The 23,802-nt window shown below is 44.9% G+C and overlaps 1 protein-coding gene and 2 long non-coding RNA genes across 4 annotated transcripts in view; 2 read left to right on the top strand and 1 right to left on the bottom strand.

The window, feature by feature from the left end:
* Positions 1-669: 669 nt before the first annotated feature.
* On the bottom strand, positions 670-19,405 carry PGF (placental growth factor). The gene is made up of 7 exons (XM_074290018.1): positions 18,908-19,405; positions 17,211-17,253; positions 8,353-8,549; positions 7,435-7,511; positions 2,845-2,874; positions 2,673-2,735; positions 670-1,897 (listed from the first exon to the last, which is right to left on the bottom strand). Exons 1-7 carry the CDS (start codon positions 18,980-18,982, stop codon positions 1,870-1,872), a joined length of 513 nt encoding a protein of 170 aa, XP_074146119.1. The 5' UTR covers positions 18,983-19,405; the 3' UTR covers positions 670-1,869.
* Positions 4,362-16,112, top strand: LOC141556227 (uncharacterized). 2 transcript variants are annotated; one of them, XR_012486473.1, is made up of 6 exons: positions 4,362-4,590; positions 6,853-7,229; positions 7,480-7,556; positions 8,226-8,263; positions 8,382-8,599; positions 15,978-16,112. It is a non-coding gene; the product is annotated as an uncharacterized LOC141556227 (long non-coding RNA). The 2 variants fall into 2 exon arrangements; XR_012486472.1 differs by lacking the exon at positions 4,362-4,590 and having other exon boundaries at positions 6,750-7,229.
* Positions 19,406-19,493: 88 nt separating the features above from the next.
* LOC141556228 (uncharacterized) overlaps positions 19,494-23,802 on the top strand; it is a 63,620-nt gene continuing 59,311 nt past the window's right edge. The window contains exons 1-2 of the long non-coding RNA XR_012486474.1: positions 19,494-19,625; positions 20,795-21,003. This is a non-coding gene — a long non-coding RNA (uncharacterized LOC141556228). The remainder of the gene's footprint in view (positions 19,626-20,794; positions 21,004-23,802) is intronic.

The following is a 23,802-nucleotide window of genomic DNA, read 5'->3' as shown; positions in this document are numbered from 1 at the left end:
GGCTGAGGATAAAACCAATTACTGAATGGGAATAGGAGGGTGTTGCTGAATTTGGTGGGATAACATATTGAGTGATGGCTGGGGTGAAGGTTAGATAGAGGATCCCTAAAAACAATAGTCTCATCCCTCAAGACTTGAGAACATCTTAGGTCATGAGAAGTTCCAACTTCATTTCTTGATTCTGGAGCAGAATCCAGAACTATATTCTCGGGGTAAGATACCCCAAGTGCTTTCATAAAAGGACTAGCTGTTCTAAAGATCCTTGTAGTAATTTGGTAAAGGCAAAGACTTTTTTTTTGTTGTTGCTTACATTCATAATTGAAGGAATTGGTAAATTTCAGTTGAGATTCATGAAAATAAAGATGTAACTTTTTCTGTCCAATTTTTGAATTCCTTTAAATCTATTTGGGAACCCAGTTAAGAACCTCTGCTTTCATGAGTTACCTGTATGAGGAGACAGAGTAGTCATAGATAAAAACAAAATAAGGGTCAGCATTCTGGCTCCAGCTGGATGGATGTTACTTTATCCTGTGCTTCTGTTTCCTCAGCTTTCAAATGGGGATAGTATTGCATGCCCTTTTAATCCAGATTCATAGGCTTTTTTTCCATCCTTAACAAAGGAGATCATCCTTTCCTGGCAAGCAATTATATTTCCCCAGGCAAAAAAAATGGATTAAAATACTTTATTTAAGAGAATTTGACTTTTCTTTGGTCTCCCTGCGCCTACTGAACATGGTGGTCAGGAAGTACTGGTGTTACCCTTTTAGAAAGTTCCCAGCCGCCTCAAAAAGGAACCTAATGAACCCATTTCACAGAAGACCTGGGTGTACAACAGTGCTCCTCAATGGGCTGGATGCCCTGTCCAGAAAACATGGCAATAGAGTAGAGGGATCTTCCTTGGAGTCCTCAGGTATTTTTCCTATACCTTAACCATGCCCAGGGCTAAGGGCTGTCTGCCTACATCCTTTTGGCATTTGTACTCATTGGTACTTCCAGTGGGTCAGAGTGGCACTGGATGACTCTTTGGGATAGCATCCCAAGCCAGGAGATAAATTCCTGCAATCAAGTTGTAGGAAAGGGTTGCAAGGTTCTGGGAGAAATAGGAGACTAGAGGAGGTCTCCTCCACACCATGGTATCCACTGTTCTTCACAACTGTGCCAGGTTTGGCTCTCTGAGATTCTGCATGGCTGCCAGGGTGGGAGGGCACTTGCTAAGAAAAGTCTTAATTGCTCCAGCAAATTTTCTCCTGAGATCTTAGCCAGCATTTTCTCTTCTTCTACTAAACAAAGGTGACTGTCCTCTCTCGGATACCCCGGTTCAAGTGCCACTTCCTAGGTTCCTTCTCATCTACTCCACCCTACTCAGGGTAGGCTAGACTTCCCTAGTTTACTCTTTCCATATGGGTCATAAGTGGCTGTTTCCTTACCATCAAAAGAACATTACTCAGACCTCAGACAAGGGATACAAATGTTCCCCTTGGAGGGCCCAGAAGTCCCTGTTTCATTCGAAAGCAAGAATGAGAGAGGGAGAAAATTCATGCATTGCTTCCTCCCCTCTGCATCCCAGGTTCCTGGGATGAGGAGGAAAACCCTGCCCCCCCCCCACTCTCCTGAGTCATAGTTAAGTGTTCAGTGTGTAGATACATTCCACATGATTTCAACTCTGGATCCTCCTGTAGTTTCCTCTTTTTCTTCTTAAGGCACCAAAGTCCTGAGGGTCAGTCTCCCCGCCGAGGGAGAAGTAGACATTCAGCAGGGGTTACATTTGGCTAATAAATAGAGGGGCTGTGGTTGGGGAGGTAACTGAGATTGTGAAAAGGACAATAAATATAAGCTGAGCAGAGGCTGCTCTCTCCAGCGTCCACTGGGTTACCTTTGGGGAACAGCATCTTCACACCTGCCCAAAACAAAATGCAGAACCAGAGTGAAATCTGGGGGTGTGCTCCTGTGAAGGGGTCTGAAAGGCAGAGCCAAGCTCTTAACATTTTAGTGCCTTGTTTGGATCATGAAAAAAACAAAGGGGCCCTTTGCGCAAACTAGGACTTTCAGATCTAAGTCCAGGCCCTGGCTGCCATTGATTGTGTAATCCTGGACGGGTTACTTCTCCTTGTTTCCATGTCTCTAAGAATAAATTGTGACTGTGAGGTCAGAGGATCACAGATTTGCCATCGAGGGCAACCCACTCATTTTACAGATATGGAGACTAAGGCCCAAGGAGGCTGTAAGCAGTAGACCCTCACACTTCAAATCCAGGGATCTTTCCATTTCACCATGTGTGAATGGATGAGGCAGTGAAGGTCATGGAGTCTTTCCCTTCACACTGACTTCCACTTCTTCTGAGTATGAAGGAAGTCAATAAGAAGGGATTATGGAAATCATAGCTCCACACAAAAAAGAGGGAAAAGGAATAGAGGGAAAATTCCTCTGAAGGAGGACTCGTTAGGAGGACAGAAGAGAAAAATAAGTTCTACAGGGAATAAAGATCAAGGTCAGTTAATTTCCTTAGTAATTTGGCAGACTTTCAGTATATGGGCAGTAGGATATTTAGCCCAGATGCTCTTCCTTCCATCATCAAAGGGTTCTCTCTACTCTAGAGTCTAGCTCCTCTCTCCCACCCTTACCAGCCCCAGAACCCCAGCCTCCTTATCTTCCCCTCCCCATCCCACACTCACTGATGACAGTCTTTGGTTCTTTGCTTGTCTCTCTTCCGCTTCCCTCTACCCTTGATTCTCCTCCTGTGTAAGAAACCAAAAGGATCAGGACAAGTTGGCTTTGGATGGGCTGGGGGGAAAGGGGAAGGGCTGTCCTGAGCTGGATTCCAGCTCACTTGCATCCCAAACTCACCTTTCGGGTTTCATCTTCTCTTTCCGAGGCCTGGGTAGAGAAGAGAAGGGAAGGAGATGAAGGTGAGTTGGGAGAGATCATATTCTCAGGGCCAGTAATTGGCACTGGCCAATTTAATGGGGGGCTTTAGGGAGAGGGGACCAAAGTGGCCTGGGAGAACCCTAATTCCCAGAACTTAGTTGGAGTCAGGGGTAGAGAGACAGTCCACATCAAACATGGATCTAAAGTTGGAATGGCACCAGATGGCTGAAGGGGAATGACCAGTTCTACCCTGAATAGTCCAATGGGATTGTAGATGGAGATAATGATAACAATCATTATGATTAGAACTCATATTTATATGGTGCTTTAAGGTTTACAAAGCGCTTTCCTCACAACAACCCTGTGAGGTAGGCTGTACAAGAATCATTCTCACTTTACAGATGAGGAAACTGAAGCTCACAGCAGGGAAGGGGACCGCTAGGCTTTCATAGCTAGCTAGTGAGTGGCAGAGTAGAAATTCAAATTCAGTCTCTTCCCAAATCCTACACTTTTTAAAAGCAGGAAACCCAGAAAGGGAGTTCAGAAGGAAATGCTGTTCTTCCCCTCAGCTCCCCCAACCCCTGCAAAGTGCAGAATGCCCCCCAAACCAGCAATCAATCAATAGTTGATTACCTTACCAAAGTAGCTTTCCCTAAGGCACCAAGAACAAGAGAATAGGCCAGTTTGTTTCTTTTTACTAAATTTTGTTTACAAGAAAGGCAGGGCTCTTGGAGGTAGCATTACTCAATGGAAATGACCTTGCAGTCAGGAAGACTAAATTCAGGACCTCTCCCTAGGCACACACACACACACAACACTCTCACACACACACACACACATACACTACACCACACGTGATCTTGAATAAGTTACCTCTCAATGCCTCCAGTCAATTAAGATTTTTGCAACTGTAGAGGCATTTCCATATTCTATACCAGAAGTTCCCTCCATCAATGAAATCATAGATCCATACCAAAAAGAGGGAATGGAAGAGTAGAGAGAAAGTTCTACTAGAGAAAAGGATATAAGATACGATAGTTTGGTGAAAAAAAATAAATCAATATAAAATATTTTCAAAGTTAAATTCTGAGAGTTCCAATATTTCTATTGGTTCAAAGTCAATGACTTCACACCTCACTCTCCCTTCCCTTTGGTACCTTTCTCATCTTCTATTTCTAATCCTTTGCTTTTTATAAAAAGGATTCGTAAAAGATTGGATAAGTATCTGGGCCTCAGTTCTCTTCCTGAAAGGAAAGGGAGAACAGAGACTCTTTAGAATAGCTAATTCACAGTAGATCAACAGTAATATTAGCTGGTTTAGAATATTAGCTCCTGTCCAACACCAGCAACACTTAGGGGCCAGATCCAGCTCTCCCTTTTCTAGAGATGGCCTTCTTGAGGACATGAAACCCCTCAGAGAGATATACAGGGTTATGGAGACTGGAAGGCAGGAAACCAGCAATTGTCAGGGAGTGTATAGAATTAGGAGTGAAGAATTAGCTGTAACCCAAAGAACCTTCATCCCTCAGGTGATTTTTGTCTCCCGGCAACTGTGGCGGTTCAACTGGAAAACAAAGCACTCTAGTCTTCTGGTTAAGAGGAGGAGGAGAGGCCAGTGAGCATCTGGGGGACTTGCCAACGTCAGTCTATAGGATCAGTTTATAGGATCTTCTTTAGTGCTCCAGTAGATGCTTCAGGGATCACACTTGAGTAGATGCTTCGAAGGTAAGTCTCCCAGGGAATGAATCTGCCCTGATATTAAATCCTCAGGAGGTGGATCTCTGAAGATCAGCATGAGTTGCAAATGATATTGAAGCTCTATGTGGTGTTGTTGTTTTGTTTGGGGGGAGGTAGTCCATGGGGTTCAAGGAAAAAGAAATTGGTATGGGAGTCAGAAAACTGAAGCTCTGTTCTTCCCACATACTAGCTCTTTGATGATTGGCAAATTGATCAGTCTTGCTAAACCTCTATTTCCTCATCTGTAAAATGGGAATATAAATAACATTACCTACCTCTTATGGTGGCTCAACTGAGGAAAGCATTTTGTTTACCTCATGGTGTGGCCAGATTGAGCAAAAATCACAGACAACGATCAGGCAGAGATAAGATTGCTATCTGCATACAGGAGGGAATACCCATTTCATAGAGATCTGAGATTCTTGGGCAGGTCACTTAATTCCTTAGGTTTCTTTTTAGAATAGATATCATAATAATTCAAACCCTACCTTCTTCTCCCCTCCAAAACTTACTACACTAACAACACCCTATTAGTTATAGGGCTGTAGTAAGGATAAAATGAACTAATGTATTTGGAAGTCTTGAAATTGATAAAGGGCTATATAGATATCAGATAAAATTATTAAAACCAGATCATGTGGTTGAAAGGAGTCATGGTATAAAGATAAAGAAGTGCCTTGGGGGGCAGTGGATAGAGCACCAGCACTGAAATCAGGAAGACCTGAGTTCAAACATAGCCTCAGACACTTAATATTTACCAGCTATGTGACCCTGGGCAAGTCACTTGCCTCATAAGCCGCAACTGCCTCACCCCACCACCACCACCACAAAAATTAATAAGAGGTGGCCTTGGAATCAGGTTGAGTTCAAGTCTTAATTCTGATACCTGCTAACTACATAACCCTATACAATCCTGGGCAAATCACTTAATCTCATGGTGCCCCCAGGATATCTTTAAAAAGCTATAGAAGAGCTCCTTATTCACAATGACAGAGAAAATTTCCTGACTAGAAGGTTCTCTCCAGCAATGAATGAAACTTTGATCTAAACTGCTTCCCTACCTCAAAGTCTTGAGTTGTATTACCAGAAGATGGGTTAAGAGCTAATCTAATAATAATAGCTAAGAGATAGTGCTTTAAGATTTGCAAAGTGCATCTATTCTCATTTGTTCCTCAGTGAGGTAAATTTTATTATCAGCCCTTTTACAACTGCAGAAACTGAGGCTGAGAAAAGCTAAATGACTTGCCCTCATTTGCACAACTAGGAAGTGTCTAAGGCAGGATTCAAACTCTGATATGCCTGACCCTGGAAGAGTGACTATGTCCCTAAGGTCCCATTTTGGTCAAAGCTGAGCCAAAGCTTGGTTCTATGTGGCTCTGAGTTGGCACGTGAACAGATGGTAATGAGATGTGTAAATGGGAGGGAAGACAAAGGCCCCATAATTAGTTGGGGCTATGTGAACTATAGCTAGATGATTTAAGGGTTCCCCAAGTTATTGGATTTGATTATTGCTAGCCTAGAGCCCGAGGACGCGAGAAATAGCACCCTCTCTTGCTCTTAGGATCTCCTGATTCCTGAGGATGTCAAGTCTTCCTGACCCCTTGTACTAGCAATAAGGTCTGCTGGTCTACCCCCTGGGCCAAAGGGACAATGAGCCATTCTTTCTATGCTTCTTGAGCTGGGGCGGGAGTTCCAGGGGCCCTATGATTCAGGGGAGGTTTTGGCCGTGGCCTGGAACTTTAAAGAAACCACATGTGTTTCCCTTTGACCTAACAAAGAGTCCCTTCCCAGGGCAGGCTGCACTCAGATGGACTTGTCCTTTTATTCTATCAAGAGTCTATGGAATCTGCTCCAATTTTCCAAACATAATTGCCCCAGAGCAAAGATCAGCCTCTAAAACTTTCAAGCTCCATCAGCTCCCCAGTGAGTGGCTGTAGTTTGTGCTTGGTTGCTAGGCTTCCCAGGCCTACACCTTCCTCCTAGAACTGAGCACCCCAGCACTTGTAAAGACCTGCATGGTTAGCAGTTATTCAAACTTCTCTTTCCTGCTTTTTGGATGGGACCCAGGAGTCCTCATTCTGCCACAGCTGTAAACCAGCTGTTGGTTCTACCTCTCCAGGCAAAGGCTAGGAAAGGAGGATGGGGACTGGGGGTGGGGGGAGAGATGGATAAAGGAGTAGGAAATTAAATGCAGCTGTAGCCAGAGTGCCTCTTGGTGAGTTAATTATTTCCCTGTCTCCAAAAATCCAGGAAACAAAATGCAGAAGGCTTCAGTGGAGACCTGACCACCCGTCTGCCTCAGACACTGATTTGCTGATCAAGAGCTCCCAAAGATCACTACACTTGAAGCAAAGGGCCTTGGTTTCCAAGAAAGGGGAATCTAGGAATTTAGAGACAAGTTTTCATAGAAGATAGCAGTCTGGCCACATGATATGGCTCTGAATAATAATGAATGCCCCTTTCTGCTTCTAATATGCCATGTGTCCCAGAATCACAAGCCCCTAACTGGATCTTAGAGCCAGGCTTGGAAAGGACCTTATAGGGACCGCTTAGTCAACCCCCACCCTACTTTTTTTTTTTTTTTTTTTTTTTTTTTTTTACAGATGAGGAAAATGAGGTTCATCAAGGTAAGTGATTTGCCCAAGATCATATAGGGAAGTAAGAACAGAACCAAGATTTGAATTCTGTGACTCTACTGTCCCATCTCCCATCTCCTGCTGGGGGTGGGCAGGACAGTAGGAATATTAATACCCTCCACCACAGGCCCGGGAGTGCCTAGGGCCCTGGTCACAGCCTGTGCCATGTCGGTGGTGAGAGGCAGGGATCCCATACCTGCACTCACACCGCACATGCTCAGTGAATGCTAATTCCATGTAGGATGGCTGTTCCCCAGACTTGATCTTCAGAAGCTGCAAAGGTGGAAAAGAAGCTGGTTATGAGGTTTGAAGGGCAAGGTAAAACCTAAAATTTCCCATCTATCTCTCCTCTAGAATAGTGGATATTTAACCCTGGGTCTGTGAATAAATTTCAGGGGATTCTCTAAACTTGGAAAGGGAGAAAAATAATAAAACTTATTTCCACTGACTTTTAAGTGAAATTTTGCTCTTCGCTTCCTCCTTTATTATGAGATTATTATTATGAGAAGGTATCCATAGCCTTCACCATACTGCCAAAGGGGCGTGTGGCACCAAAAAAAAAAAAAAGCCAAGGATCCTTATTCTGGAAGAACATAGTCTCTTCTCCCCCAACTCAGAACTTCTCCCCATTGCCTTTCCTCCAGCAACAGAGTCCTTTGCACTATGTACCCCTGCTGCGTGCCAGACAAGAAGCTCACAGGGGGCAGACAGCAGCAGTTTCTGCAATGGCAGACCCACACCAAGGAATCAAACTGTCTCATCAATCCCAGACATTTCTTTCAGCTGATCTCATTATATAGAAACCAGAACCAGCCTGAGGGAATCCACCTGCCCCCAACTAAAAGTATCATCAATTACTACCTTATACAAAATGTAAGGGATATGGAAGGGTGATATCGCTAGCCCTAGAACTTGCAGGTTTTTTTTTTTTTAATGGTAAGTATTTAATAAAATGCCTATTGGATTAATGAATGTTTCAAAATCTAGGATTGGTGTGAGTCAAGCAATGAAGAGTAAAAAACTGGGTAAGTTCTAATGATGGGAAAAGAGTAGAACCTCAGGAAGGGAACATTCTGGCCTGGGAGAGGGTCCAAAAGTAGGGTGGTGGGGGTACCTGCATAGTGACATTGGTTGTCTCCACAGGAACACAGTGAAGATTCTCATCCCCACAACAGCCAGTGCAACGCCTCAGTGAGACACAGGACGGACTGAACATGTGCTCCACTTCTCCTGGGTACTCTGTTGAAACATCCACCAGCTTCTCCAGTGAGCGGCAGAAACTTCGGCCCCACACTTCCTGGAAGGGCAACACTGTGAGAAGCAAAAAAGTTAAAGAGTCTGAGATCTAGAGAAGAGGAAATGTGGGGAACTCCCTCTTTTACAAGCAGGGACAAGGTAGGTTTGACACACTCAGGCCTTATCTGTTTTCTTCACGGGCTCTTTAAACATATTACTTCCTATTCTCCTGGATTTTATTCCCCTACTTATCCATACACAATACCTAGTACTTGGCAGATGCTTAATAAGTATTTGTTGAATCTAAGTCTATTGAATCCTATGAGACTCAATTCACTTGACATTTCTTCCTTGAAATCTTCGCTGATAACTATATCCACATTGACTTTGAGATAAACATCTGGAGGGAGAATGGCAATTTTGGCTACTGGTAGAAAACAGGGGAAAAGTCACCAGCTCCACTTGATTCAACATGCTTGGAAGGCAGGGGCATTAAAGGGGCTTGGAAGGAATTTCCTCATCCTAGTTGATTGACAGTTTTGCTGAATGGAGATGATTTCGAGGGTACCCAATTTCCTGCCAAAGGGATATAATAGGAGTTAAAAGGAATTTCAGACCCTGACTCAGATGAGGGTTAGACTGACTCATCCCAAACACCAGTAGCAGAATTATAGGACTTCAAGAGACAGACAGAAATACTTAAGGATCTTTTTCTTTGGCTGTCTAGGATTTGTATCATGAAAGAGCAAAAGGTGGCTCCTGGAACTATCAAATTGAGGATCTGAGACACCCCTCCCCCTGAAGAAAGAGAAGTAGGGAAGAACTAGAAGATAATGTTAAAGCACAGAGGCAGACTTTCTGCCTAGCAGAAAGCAACATGGCTAGGAAAACTGAGAGAGGGAGAAAGACAGAGACACAGAGAGAGAGACAGAGACACAGAGAGAGAGACAGAGACACAGAGAGTGAGAGACAGAGGCAGAGACACAGAGAGAGAGGGAGACAAAGAAACAGAGAGAAAGAGACAAAGAGACAAAGAGATAGAGAGATAAAGAAACAGAGAGACAGAGAAAATGAAAGCAAGTGCCCTGGTGGCTCCATAGCATCAGAAGCATGAATTTTCTTTCTAGCCACACATGTTCTCTATACACATGCTTGATCCATTATGATCCCTGGTCACACCACAGTTGTGTCCTACATATGTCCTTGTTGTAGCGTATAAATCAAAGGAGCAGTATATACCTGGGTTTATAAGGACTCTTTTTTTTTTTTTTTTTTTGGTCATTTATTTTGCTGTTATTTAAATGTCCTTAGACCTTATATTAGAATGGAGAAGCCATGGCTTCTTCCATAATCCCAGAAGCACCCAGTACTGGGCACATAGTTGATTCCCAATAAAGTTTATCTATTGAACTGAGTTACTGAATTGTTACCCAGCCTGAGTTCCATTAGGTTCTTCTAGATTGAGTGTGAGGTTCCAAGGCCTTCACTTTTAACCCTTCCTTTCTTCAGATATTGTGCCAAATGCATAAACTTGTCCCCTTGCCACCTACTTAGAGCTCACCATAATAATTGCAAACCTTAAAATGATAAACACAAAACAAGCATACTTATGAATTATCACATTTGGTCCTCATAATAACCCTTTAAGCTACAATTTGGGGGCCCAAGTTCATTTCCCCACATAGTCTCTCAAAAATACAAGGCAAATGATTGCTGAACATTTTTGGGGGGTGTGGTAGCAAAAAACTAGAAACAAAATAAGTATCTGTTGATTGAGGAAGAATTAAAACAAACTGTGGCAGATGCATGTAATGGAATATTACTATGCTGCAAGAAATGATGACAATGAGTAATTCTGAGAACAAGAGAAGACTTCACAGAGTCTTGGCATTTCAGAATTGGAAAGGATTTTAGAGGCACATTTAAGCCAACTCAAGAGAGGTAGGATTGTATGAAGCAACAGTGTCAAATTGAAATAGAAATGGATCGCTGCAGGCCCCATATTGACTCAGAAAACCACAAATTAACATTAACTATGACATACTATATTTTTATTTATTTTGTTAAACATTTCCTGATTTTTTAAATTGAGGTTCCAGTCCCCATTTGACAATGAGTTTGAAACTTCTGGTATACAGGATGAAGTGTTATTGTTAGAGTCAGAAGGACAAGTTCAAATTTACCGTGTGACCCTGGCCAAATCACTCAACTTATCTAAATTTTAGTTTCCTCATACTGAAATAATGTCTCTTCCAGTTCTAAATCTATGATCCATAGAAAGAGAATCCTCACTAGAACACAATGATGTAAAGAAAGTCAGAGAAGCAGATCTAGGAGAACAACATACACCACAGCTTTGATAATGTAAACAAAAAGAATACCAAAATGAATTTGAGTACTTAATTGCTGCAGTGACTAACACTGGCTCCAAAGAAGAGATAAGTAAACATCTTCCTCCTTTTGGCAGAGAGGTAGGTGACTAGAAGCACACAATGTAGCATTAACTGTTAAATGTAGTTACTGTATGGGTTGGTTTTGTTTAAATGTTTTACTTTATTACACATAAGAGTTTATTTACCAGTAGTGTGCAAATATAAAAAGCCCACTATTATAAAAACAAAAAGCATCAATAAAATTTGTTTTAAAATAATGGCTAATGAATTGAGGATTTTTTAATCTCAATCTGGTCTGATATAAACCTTGTAGGTTTATCATATCATTAATAGAAGTCTATTGGACCTTGAGAAAGTAGATCTCAGCTCTTCTTGGGAATGGTGGGAACTGAATGATATAACCTCTAAGCATCATATCACTCCTGAGTTCAAAGACCTTCAAAGGTTATTTCCTAATGAATGAAGTCTGAATTTCTGTGTCTGTCTTTCAAGGCCTTTCAGGGTCTGGCCCCATCCTCCCTAGCCAGCATAAACTCAAGTTTAGCCAGGTTGTTCTCCTTGCTATCACATAAACATAAGTTCAGTTTCCATCTCCTCCATTAAGCTTTCCCTGAACATTTCTTTGCATGAGTGGGAACTCTATTAGCTTTCAAAATATTTATAGTCTTATAGAGAAAATGGCACTTATATACATAAAACAATAGTGCACATTCCAAGACAGTACATGTCATCATCTTTAGGATACGCATGATGGTATAGTTTAAAGTTTGCTGGATTTAGGGTCAGCTCTGTTTATTACTTGAGTGATGAAGGGCAAATAATATCTTCTATGGGTAAAGAAGAATAGAGATAGATTGGGCCCTAAAAAAGTTGTACTTTGGCCATATTCTTAATTTTCTATTAGATCTGGAGCTGAAGGAGACCTCAGAGGGCCACCGAGTTCAACTTTCTCATCTTACAGATGGGGAAACTGAGGCAAGAGGAAGTTATGTGACTTGTCATGAAGTCATAAAGGTAGCAAATGTCAGAAGCAAAATTGGAATACATCTCCTTAGTCTTCAGAGCTGCTATTTTCCCCTTGTATCATGCTGACTCCTTACAGGGAAGAATATCTTTATGTCAGCTAGCAACATAGGTACATATTTTGTCCTTTATTGGGTATGCAGCTATCCCAGCCTCAGTTTTCTAATCAGTACAAGGGGATTGGACCAACCTCTAAACCCTCTTTCCATCCTACAATTGTAATTTCTTTACTTTGTAAGCAATTTGAGAATTAGAATAAATTTTTATATTTCTTCTATATCCTCTCCCATATTTTTAAAACCAACCTTGGGATCTCCAAGCCAGTCCACTTCCCAGTGAAGAAACATTGAAAATCTCTTGTGATCCAAAACCACCCAGTTGCCTCTAAAATGATTAATAACATCCCCAAAAAGAAATTTTCCCTGTTGGGGAAACCTAGAGCCAACCAGATAACAAAATGATTCAATATGGTAGAGTAGAATTGAGAAGCAATAAATGACGCTTTTGTCATTACCCAAATGGACAAGTCATTGGATCTTTCTAGATCTGACTTTCTTCCACTTTAGAATGAGGGGATTGACCTAGATTAGGAACTCTGGAGTCCACAAAGCCCCCAAAGAAGCTATGAATAAATTTATGGGTGTCTATGAGCTTGGATGGAAAAAAATCTCTCTCTCTCCACCCCCTTATTTCTATTAATCTATAACTAAAATTTATCATTTCCTTCAGTTATCAGTGTAGACAGGGCATCTAGATGGTATAATGGATAGAGTGCCAGCCCTGGAGCCAAAAGGACCTAGGTTCAAATCTTTCCTTAGATATTTACTAGTTATGTGACCCCTCCACACATTGCCTTCCCCCCAAAAATTATTAATGTAGGAAACAAAATACAATTCTGAGAAAGAAAATATAATCTGTCTTCACCAGATTGCTAAAAGGGTCCATGACACACAAAAGACTAAAAGCCCCTGGATTAGGTGACCTTAAGGACCCCTTCAGCTCCCTAAATTCTGTGACATGCTATGAACTAGGACCAGACTATCCCCCAGGGTGCTGGACTAGAGCTGTGTCACTTCCAACAGAAGCCTCCTTCCCTTTGCCCCTGCCCCCCTCGCGGTCAACACCTCCCCTTTGCTTGCTTGCTATTCTGAGACAATGGAAGGGGCCAGAGTCCCACTCCACTGAGCACGATGATGGCACGGTCTTGGAGGTAATCCCTGAGGAAAAATAAACCTTGGTCCAAGCAGAGGCCATTGGGAAAGGATGATAGTCCGTGGAAAATACCCAGAACGTAGCTGTCCACGTGGCCTAGAGAGCCTCTGCAGAGCCAATACCCTGATGCTTATCTGGGTGACAGTCACACTCCAGGGCTGAGCGAGGGTCAGGGAGAGGGGAGACCAGCTCTCCCTGCCTCTGCCTTCTGGGAGCCTCTCCACACCTGGCCAAAAGCCCGAGGCTCTCAGCTTTAGAACAGTGGAAAGGAAAGTGGAAATTGGAGTGGGGGGGGCAGGGATCCTCTCTGTCCGTGGGAATGGAGCTGGGGGCCCCTGACATGTCTCCAAGCCTATAAGAGCCTTGGAGGAGAGAAAGGGCAGCCTGGAGGCTGTTTTTGAGGCACAGAGACAGGGAACAGCACTTAACATTTCAACTTTATGAACTACATGTTTAGTCTGAAGCCCTTATGATACATTGACGTTATTCTGAGCATTTAATCTCGCTGAACAGAAAACATAAATAAAATTTTAAAAGATACAGTTGCTAAGGCAAGACAGATGACACTGCCTGTGGTCCTCGGGCAGATTTTCTCCTAAAAGTGGCACAACCCCTTCCCCTAGTTCATAATGAGCTAGCAACAGCTTTTTATCCAGCCAGGGTCAGAGGGCAGCGGCTGGGTTAAGCAGAACTATCTTGGCAACAGAAAGAGACAATGATTTCCCTTTTCCTCTCTCTTTCTGTGTAAACGCAGTTTCAGCAACTCCTGCAAGGCCTGATTTCCCCAGGTGAGAGGCCAGGAAGCTTCAGAGGGCAGAGGGGAAAAGAGGCGCACTCGGTTCTCTACCATGAAAAACTGGGAGAAATGGGGAAATTCTTCCAAGATCCTGAGATGTATTTTGGAAAGCAAGGATGACAGGGGAGTGGAAGAGACACAGCCTTCCCAAATAATATAATTACTAGTGGCTGTAGTAGTTAGTAGTAGTAGTAGTAGTAGTAGTAGTAGTAGTAGTAGTAGTAGTAGTAGTAGTGATTGTAGTTGTGTAGTAGTAATAACAATAGTAGTCATAGTAGTAATAATGGTAGTAAGTAGTAGTAGTGGTAGTGGTAGTTGATAGTAGTGGTAGTAGTGGTTGTAGTTGTAGTAGTAGTAGAAATAGTAGTAATAATGGTGGTAGTAGTACTACTACTAATAGTGGTAGTGATAGTAGTGATAGTTCTAGTAGTAGTAGTGGTAGTGGTAGTGATAGTAGTGGTAGTAGTGGTTGTAGTTGTAGTAGTAATAGAAATAGTAGTAGTAATGGTGGTAGTAGTACTACTACTAATAGTGGTAGGGATAGTAGTGATAGTTCTAGTAGTAGTAGTGGTAGTGGTAGTAGTAGTAGTTGTAGTAATAATAGTAGTACTAGTAGGGGTAGTGGTAGTGGTAGTAGTAGTAGTAGTGGTAGTATTAGTAGTAGTAGTAGTTGTAGAGTGATAGTAGTGGTAATAGTAATAGTAGTAGCAGTAGTAGTGGTAGTAGTGATAGTAGTAGTAATACTAGTAATGGTAGTGATATCAGTGGTAGTAGTTGTGGTAGTAGTAATAACGATAGGTTCAGGGCTTATGGTTTAATTGGTGATGGTTATACCCAAGTGAAAAACTCCACTTACTAATGTACCTTCTCTGCAATATATGGTTTCAGAGATTAGACTAGAATACTAGAAAGTTAAATGCCTTACCTACTAGGCTCACATAGCCAGCGTGTGTCAAGGGTTGTACTTGAACTCAGGGCTTTCTGGCTTCAAGACTGGCTGTCTATCCAAGGATCTATGGATGCTATATACTTTGTCTGTGAGGGCTTCTTAATTGTGAATTTAGGTTTTTGCTTTTTTTTTTTTTTAAATTGTGAAAATTGCAATTCAATATAATTTGTTCCCTTGTAACATTATATATTTTATTTCACACCTTTAAAAACATTATTCTGAGAAGTCTTCTTCAGACTGCCAGAGGGTGCACAGTTAAAAAAAAAAAAAAAAAAACTCACCTAAAACAAAAAACAAATAAAGAAAAATCCAATTTAAGAATTTCTGATCTTTACTATTAATAATAATTCCCTGTTGTACATTACTTTAAGGTTTGCAAAGTATCCTGCATCCATTGCCTTTACTCATTTGGGAAGCAATGTTTTCCTTTCCTACTCTCTCTCTCCATTTTAGTGCTCCTTAAAGCTTGTCCCAACTCACCCCCAGACTCTTCCCACAGACGAACAGCTGGCCATGCTTGGAGGTAGGGGGAACAGACAGCACCAGGCAGCCCTGCTTGGTGTCTGGCTGGTTTGGGATGACCAGGGAGCCCCCTGAGAGGGATTTTCTTGGTATTACCAGAGGGTTTCTCTCTCTCTCCCCCCCCTTTACACGAAAGCCTCCTGCTGAACCCATCTGGCTCCAGTTTCCCATCCCTGCTGGGCGGAGACCCAAGAAGGGAAATGTTCAGTGCCTGAAAGAAAACTTTTCATGCTTGTTGCCTGCCAGGAGGGAAGGGAGAGGGGCCGGGCGGGGCTGCTGGCTCCTGGCCTAGAGCACAGCAGGTGTCCCCGTGAAGAGATGTACCAACCCAGCCTGACATGGAGAGAGCTTTCCACAAGAGTGGATACAGGATACAATTGGAAAATCTTCCTACAAAATCTCTTTTGACCGGGGAACTTTTCCTCACCGATAACATCATATTGCTCTGACTCTCTCTTTTCATGGTTCGGCAAGAGGAGGAAGTAAGGTCAAGCACAAAGCATGATGTGCTGGGGTTGGCTGGAATCTGGGTTGACTGGGGCTAGTAGTGTTGGTCACAAGTCCGTAGAACCAACACTTGAGGTTGCCCTAAATCTCACCATTTACAGATGAGGCCGAGGAGACTTCTGACTTGTCTATGATGACAGGAATATTGTGTCAGAAGCTAAATCTGAATGCAAATCCTTGGAGTCCTTCCTATCACACAACCCTGATTCGAAAAAAGCTTCTTTATAACGTGTGCAGAGATGCCTATATTTTCTTTTAAAGGAAAGCTTTTACCTAGGTAAGTCCTGGATCGGGGTATATTTCAAGAGCAGGATTACTGGCCACCTCTCCATACCCCCACAGTGCCCGAGTCAGTGATGGTTCCCTATGGGCACACTGAAGTGCTCATTAACTCAGAGGATTTGGTCTGTTGCTTCTCTCACCTGGCTGGGTTCAAGAGGGTCACCGAACACAGAGCAGGTAAGTCTGTCTGGGGAGGGAGGGGAAGGAAGGGCAGGGAGGGGATGATGCCGGCAGGCAGAAGGTGTTTCCGGATCTGACAGGATATTAATCTGGAGGGAACGGCACGCGTGTTCATGTGCCTGTTTATACATGCTTCCTCACCCACAGAAATGGCTCATTTGGGGGGTGGGAGGAGGAAGTGACTGGCAGGGGTTAAGGCAGCGGCGTGTGGACACTCGGCACGTTTCTGTGAAGAGCCTGGCATTGCACAGACTGCTTTCTGCACGTATGTCTGTTTGGCAAACGTCTGCATGCCCTTTGAAGATTCCCCCTTCACTTAAGTGAGGGAGGGTGTTACTAAGGTTTTGTCTGTTTGTAATCAATGAGAAGTTCTGGTCAGACTCCCAAAGCGTGGCCAGGAGGGAGTGTTGAAGTAGGAACACCCATCCCCTCCTGCCCCTCATCTTTTGCCTTATTGATAATTAGGTAGCTTCCTACCCCATCCCTGACCCCGTGTAGTGGTCGAGGGAAAAGCTCTAACTGAGAATTTGGGAAAGCTAAATTCCAGATCCCACTCTGTTACCAATAGCCATGTGACCTTGAACAATCCACCTCAGTTTCCTCCTCTGTAAAAGAGGGGGATAGAGTAAATTGGTGTTTCCAGCTTTACCACCACTTTACAATTCCCAGATTTTAGGAGTCCTGGACGTTTTTTCTTTCTTTCTTTCTTTTTTTTTAAGTCCTGTTTTGCCAAACCCATTCTGGTTCTTTTACCCCCATTTTTCACATCCATAAGCATTTAGAGACTTAGGGGAAGTCAGAATATGAGTCCTGGTGAACACAAGTTGGAGGGGGAAAAGATTAATTTCCCTTTGTCCCCATGGCCAGCTTACCTTCTACTTCTGCTGTGCTGTTCTCAGGAGGTGGGTCCCACTGCTAAGAAAAGAAATACATGGGAATAAGGGAAAGTTGTGTCAGGCCCACTGAAAAATTTCTGGGTTTGGTTGTTTTGGCAGATAAGAAGTCAATTTATTGTCTTCTCAGGGATTTGGGATCCAGACACCTGTGAATGTCTCCTTCCTCCCCACTCCTTTCTCTTGTACCTTGCCTCATCTTAACACCCCCACCCCATCTTTCAGGCCTTGGCCATGGTCTGCTGAGAGACCTTGGGTAAGATATTTCAACTCACTGGGCCTCAGTTTCCTTACCTATTAAAAAAAAAAAAAAAAAGAAAGAAAAAGAAAAAAAGAAAAGAAAAAAGGCTCTGAGACTAGATCTCAGTGGCCCCTTCCAACTGAAGCATTCTCCAGTCTATAATTGCTCTCCCCTCTGCTTGTGCTCGGCCTCCGTCCACCCATCCCCCTTCCTGTGCTCTCCCACATGAGCCCCTTGGCCCCTTTAATGTCCCAGCTTGGCTGGGTGCCAGAGCCCTGTGGGGAGGGAGATCAGCTGGTGGGAGCAGGGGGCCACTGGGGCTGGTAGCTGCAGAAATGCTACAACAAGGCCACTCAGCAGCCTGGCTCCCTCAGGACTGTGCAGGGAAATACAAGTCATCCCCTCTCTGCTTGGGTAGTGATACCTTACTTCTGGACCACGTCCCACTCTTCTCCCCTCCTCTCCCCATCTTACCCCCCACCACCACTACCCTTGCTTTCGGCATTAAGGGCCTGGGTGGGAGAAAGGACTTCCCTCCTCGGTGGGAAGGGACATTATTGCCTTTGGCAGGACGTCATTACCCGGGCTGGACCCGGGCCAAGGCCTTAAGCCACATGCCCTAGCTCCTGGGAAAAGAACTCGGGAGCTTCTCTTGGCCCAGGGACTCAGGACCTCCAGGTCAGCTGCCAGCAGATGGGGACATTGGGGGTGGACTGACCTGGTCGAGTGAGTTCAGATCCAAGAAGAGAGCGCATTGTCCCCTTAAACTACCTGAAACCCTAAGACTGAGCTATGGAATGGGCACTTCGATAGCTCCCCCCTTTCCCCAGATCCCTGTTATCCATATGGGCCCCTCAAACTCGGCAGTAATTGGAGCAATTGGGCATGGGTCTGGTATATTCCCAACCACCGAAGGGGCCTACCTCCCTGATGACCCTGCCCCCTCAAATCTCTGTTTCCCCAGAGCCTGGCTGGGTCAGAGGTCCCAAAAGCATTGGGCTAGTCACCAGGGCCTCGACCCTGACCACAAGGCCAGAGCCCAGCCCTGGGATTAACTGGGATGCTTTTAGCAAAACCGCCAAGGCCCTGGGGCCAGACAGGAAGCCTCCCTCCTTTGCTGTGGTTTCCCTATAGTTTCCCCCCCAACCCCCTCCACCCCCTTCCCGGGTAGAAAGCTTAGCTGGGATGGGTCTTTCTCCAGGGGACTGGCTTAACCTGAGTTCTGCATTCTGGAGGTGGTGAGGGTCCTGGCTTCTAGGAAGTACCTGAAGCCCCTGGTTATCCTAAGCTCTTAGGGGTGGGGAGGGGGTGTCTGTTCATGGAAGTGCCCTTTCCTTTCTACCCACAGCCTCTTCCTGGCCTTCTCCCACTCCCGGCCAGATGTTGGGCATGGGGAGGGAGAAGGAGGTGGGATTAGGGAGGGGAGAATCCTTACCTGGGGGGATGCAGCAGGCAGGGACAGACCAGCCAAGAGCTGCAGGACACACGTGAACAGCCGCATGGCTGACATCAACTCAGAAGTCCTGGGGCATGGGGCTTGAGATCCAAAGGAAAATCAACATGCTCGAGCCCACGGAGGACCCCCAGGTAGGGGAGAGGAGGGGAAGGAAGGGAGGAGATGCCAAGGAAAGCTTCCCCTTGGTGGGAGGGCGTGGGGGAAGAGACCTGGAAAGTCCACTTCACTTGGGTCTGTGAGGCAGAGGGACCAGCACCCATAACCTGAGCATCTTGAAGCGGGTTCTGGGAACCTCCAGGAGCCGGCAGGTGAGTGAGGCGTAGAGAGAGGCTCTTTAAGAAGAGAGCTGGCGGGAAGTTTGGGGTGCCCGGGCGCGGGCTGGTGCCTTCCTGCCCAGATGTCCGAGCCAGTGAGGGGCTGCGGGCTCAGTCCTGGGCGCCCGCAGGGTCCCTGCTGCCTCCGAGAGCGGCTCCCATCTGAGAGCGGCTGCCGACTGCTGCTCTGTTTCATGGGCTGGGAACTGCCCGAGGGTGGAGCTCCTCCTCCCAAGTCCCTCCCCTCTGCCTGCTGCCTCTGTGGTGAGGCAAGACTCCGGCCTGCCCGCCTCGCCTGGAGCCCTGGCGCATGGGGGCTTCCAGCGATAGGAGCCGGACCCAGGAGGCTTCGAGAGCCCCAAGAACCAAGGGAGACAGCCGAGGTAGGTGAGCTGGGGATGTGGAGCAGGAAAGGGACCCTCTACTCCAGTGTTCTCTGGGGTGGTCCCCTTGGAAAGAAGTCCTCATTGGGGGCCTCCAGGCCTGCTGTAGAGGTGGGCCACCCTGGCACAAACCATCATGGGTGATCCTGAGCAACGCGCAGGTGACTCAGGTATGGCCCACACCTGGCATGCTCAGGGCTGGTGGGGAAGGAGCAGATTGAACTTTTTCAGGGTTCTCTCTTTGCCCTGCTCAGCACTGCCCCCTAGCCCCCTCATGCTCCCTTTCCTCCAAGCCTTCAAGGCCCCCCTTCTCAGTGGCTCCCCAGAACACCCAGATGAGTACCTCAGACTCAAGGGAGCCCCAAGCAAGGGCTGGCCCTGGTCTTTTTCCAGAGCTGGGAGAGGGGAGACACTCCTTATTCCAGGGAATCTCACACGGCCTGGGGTAAAACTTGAGGACTGGTCAGAAAGAGTGGGGGATAGACAGAGTATGTCCATGAATATATGTGACAGGAAGGAGCGAGCTTGTGGCTTCTGAAACCCGAGGCAAATGCAGTTCCCAAAACACGATCCCAAGCAGGATCAGATTTGTTATAGTGAAAAATCTAAATTTGGAAGTCAGAGGATCCTGTATTCAAATTCTGACTCCACAGTTTGATTCTCAATGTGACCCCCCACTTCCCCAAAAGAGATAGACTCAATATTCAGAATGAGGCACACTTTTTTTGGATATGGACAATAGAAAAATTTCAATTTCTATTGCCTGCCTGTCACAGGGGTTGGTTTTTTCTTCTTCTCCTCCCCACGGAAGGGGAATGGGAGGGAAAATAAGACACTTGTTAATAACAAAAAATAAAATTTAATTTTAAAAACCTATGTGACTTTGGACAAATTCCTTAATGTATGGGGGGGGGGGGAGGTGAACTAGATGATTTTAAAGATTCCTTCCAATAACTCCAAATCTATGATTCTGTTTCCATGGACTGGGATTAGCAAACTGCCTGTGAAACTAAACTGGTAAGGAGAGTTTTTTCTTTTTTTTTTTTTTAAAAAGCATTTATTAAGTATTTTAATATATGCCAGACATTGTGTTCAGTTCTGGAAACACAAAGGAGGAAAAACACTCCCTCAAGGAATTCATGTTCTTTTTTTTTTTTTTTTTTTTTAAGAGTGAAAATACTATGTTGTGGTCTACACTCAGTTCCCACAGTTCTCTCTCTGGATGTGCATGGCTCTCTTCATCACTGAACAATTGGAACCGGTTTGAATCATCTCATTGTTGGAAGGAGTCACATCCATCAGAACTGATCATCATATAGTCTTGCTGTTGCCATATACAATCTCCTGGTTCTGCTCATTTCATTCAGCATCAGTTCATGTAAGTCTCTCCAGGCCTCTCCAAAATCCTCCTGCTGGTCATTTCTTACAGAACAATAATATTCCATAACCTTCATATACCATAATTTACCCAACCATTCTCCAATTGATGGACATCCATTCAGTTTCCAGTTTCTAGCCACTACAAAAAGGACTGCCACAAACATTTTTCCACATGTGGGTTCCTTTCCCTGTAAGGAGGGTTTTTCAAGGCCTTTTCCCATGGCTCCTTCCTTGCCCAGAACTAGAAATGGGAGAGAAATGAAAGCATTTGATCAGTCAGGCCATTAGAACAAGACTTCATTAACCTCTGGGTTGGAACGATCAGCTCAGGTAAAATCTTAGGGGACAGTGAGATCCCCCATTACTACCAGTTACTTCTAGAGGGGTGAGCCACAGAGGTTGGAGGGCAGTTCTGATGACTGGATCATGGCCTTCTCTTTTTGCTTCAGTTTTCCCATTCATGTAAGATCTTTATCCCTGTAAAGAGTTCAAAATTCTAAAGAAGAGTGAAAAACCAGAAGACAAGTATTTAGGAAGAATACCCACTTTAGCTCTGTTCAGGGTGACTAGAAACACCTCAGGGCACCTGGGCTGGCAGTTAGGCTTCTATTTTCCTCCTTCGGAAATGGGTTGTCTCCCTAGCCCTTCCTGCCTGGGATAACACATGTGTGGAGGTGAGCAGTCCTAATGAGGCATTTCCTCCTCATCCACAGAAGGAAATCCTCTGGCATGTACATTAGGGGATGCTGCTTTATTCTCAAGATCAGTGTGAACATGTGTGTGTGTGTTTGTGTACATGGGAGAGCTAAGCAGAATCTGATATGAATGTGTATGTGTGCATGTATGCTCTGAAGAGTAGCATGTGTGCTCTGTATGCAGTGTGTGTGCAGTGTGTGTGCAGTATGTGTGGGCAGTGCGTGTGGATAGTGTGTGTGCGCAGTATGCAGTGTGTGCGCGCAAAGTGCAGTGTGTGTGCAGTGTGAGTGCAGTGTGTGCATAGTGTGTATACAGTGTGTGCATTGTATATGTGCAGTGTGTGTGCAATGTGTACAGTGTGTGCACAGTGTGTGTGCACAGTGTGTACATTGTTTATATGCAGTGTGTGTGCATTGTGTGTATTGTTTATGTGCAGTGTTTATGCAATGTATGCAGTGTGTGTGTGCAATGTGTTATTTATGTGCAATGTGTTTGCAGTGTGTGCAGTGTGTGTATGTGCAATATGTGCAGTGTGTGTGCACAGTGTGCAGTGTATCTGCAGTGTGTGAAGTGTGAGTGTGTGCAGTGTGTATGCAGTGTGCACTGTGTGTGCAGTGTGTATGCAGTGTGTGTGCACTGTGTGTGTGCAGTGTGTACTGTGTGTTCAATGTGGGTGCAGTGTATACTGTGTGTTCAATGTGTGTGCAGTGTATACTGTGTGTGCAGTGTGTACAGTGTGTTGTGCAGTATGTGCACAGTTAGCAGTGTGTAGTGTGTTCAGTGTAAGTGTGTGTGCAGTATGTGCAGTTTAAGTGTGTGTGCAGTGGGTGCATTGTTTATGTGCAGTGTGTGTACAGTGTGTGTGCAATGGGTGCATTGTTTATGTGCAGTGTGTGTGCATTGTTTATGTGCAGTGTGTCTGCAATGTGTGCAGTGTGTGTGCAATGTGTGTATTGTTTATGTGCAATGTGTTTGCAGTGTGTGCAGTGTATGCAGTGTGAGTGTGCACAGTGTGCAGTGTGTGTCTGCAGTGTATGTAGTATGTGTGCAGTGTGTGCAATGTGTATGCAGTGTGTGTGCACAGTGTATCTGCAGTGTGTGAAGTGTGTTGCAATGTGTAGTGTGCATGCAGTGTGCATGCAGTATGTTCAGTGTGTGTGTGTGCAGTGTGTTGTGCAGTGTGTGCAGAGTTTGCAGTGTGTAGTGTGTTCAGTGTGTCTGTGCAGTCTATATGCAGTGTATGTGTGTGCAGTGGGTGGCTGTGCAGTGTGTGGCTGTGCAGTGTGTGCAGTGTGTGTGCAGTGTATGTGCATAGTGTGTGCAGTGTGTATGTGCAGTGTGCATGCAGTGGGTGTGTGCAGGGTGTGCAGTGTGTGTGTAGTTTATCTGCAGTGTGTGTGTGTGTAGTGTATCTGCAGTATGTGTGTGTAGTGTGCACTGTACGTGCAGTGTGCAGTGTGTGTGCAGTGTGAGTGCACAGTGTCTTCAGTGTATGCAGTGTGTGTGTAGTGTATCTGCAGTGCGTGCAGTGGGTGTGCGCAGTGTGTGCATTGTATGCAGTGTGAGTGCAATGTGTGTGCACTGTGTGTGCAGTGTATGCAGTGTGAGTGTGCAGTGTGTTCAGTGTAAGTGTGTGTGTGTGTGCAGTGTGAGTGCGCAGTATGCATGCAGTGGGTGTGTGCAGGGTGTGCAGTGTGAGTGTGCTGTGTGATCAGTGTGCAGTGTGAGTGCAATGTGTGTATATTATTCATGTACAGTGTGTGTGCATTATTTATGTACAGTGTGTATGCATTGTTTATGTGCAGTGTAAGTGTGTGTGGTGTATCTGCAGTGTGTATGTAGTGTATCTGCAGTGTATGTGTAGTATATCTGCAGTGTGTGTGTAGTGTATCTGCAGTGTATATAGTATAGTGTGCACTGTGCGTGCAGTGGGTGTGTGCAGTGTGAGTGTGCAGTGTGTGTGTAGTGTATCTGCAGTGTGTGTGTGTAGTGTGCACTGTGCATACAGTGGGTGTGTGCAGTGTAAGCAGTGTGAGTGCAGTGTGTGTGCACAGTGTGTGTAGTGTGAGTGCACAGTGTGTGCATGCAGTGTTCAGTGTAT

The sequence above is a fragment of the Sminthopsis crassicaudata genome, chromosome 2 (assembly GCF_048593235.1).
Source record: "Sminthopsis crassicaudata isolate SCR6 chromosome 2, ASM4859323v1, whole genome shotgun sequence".
Lineage (NCBI taxonomy): Eukaryota > Metazoa > Chordata > Mammalia > Dasyuromorphia > Dasyuridae > Sminthopsis > Sminthopsis crassicaudata.
The sequence above is the reverse complement of the archived record's forward strand: the minus strand, read 5'-3'. Positions and strand labels throughout refer to the sequence as shown.

What these genes read in the sequence shown, in the direction of transcription:
- PGF (XM_074290018.1), bottom strand. Translation starts at nt 18,982, where the DNA reads ATGTCAGCCATGCGGCTGTTCACGTGTGTCCTGCAGCTCTTGGCTGGT. An exon ending in GAGAAGATGAAACCCGAAAG is followed by an intron (nt 2,736 to 2,844) that starts GTGAGTTTGGGA and finishes TTTCTTACACAG; the next exon opens with GAGGAGAATCAAGGGTAGAG. An exon ending in AGAACCAAAGACTGTCATCA is followed by an intron (nt 1,898 to 2,672) that starts GTGAGTGTGGGA and finishes TGTTTTGGGCAG; the next exon opens with GTGTGAAGATGCTGTTCCCC.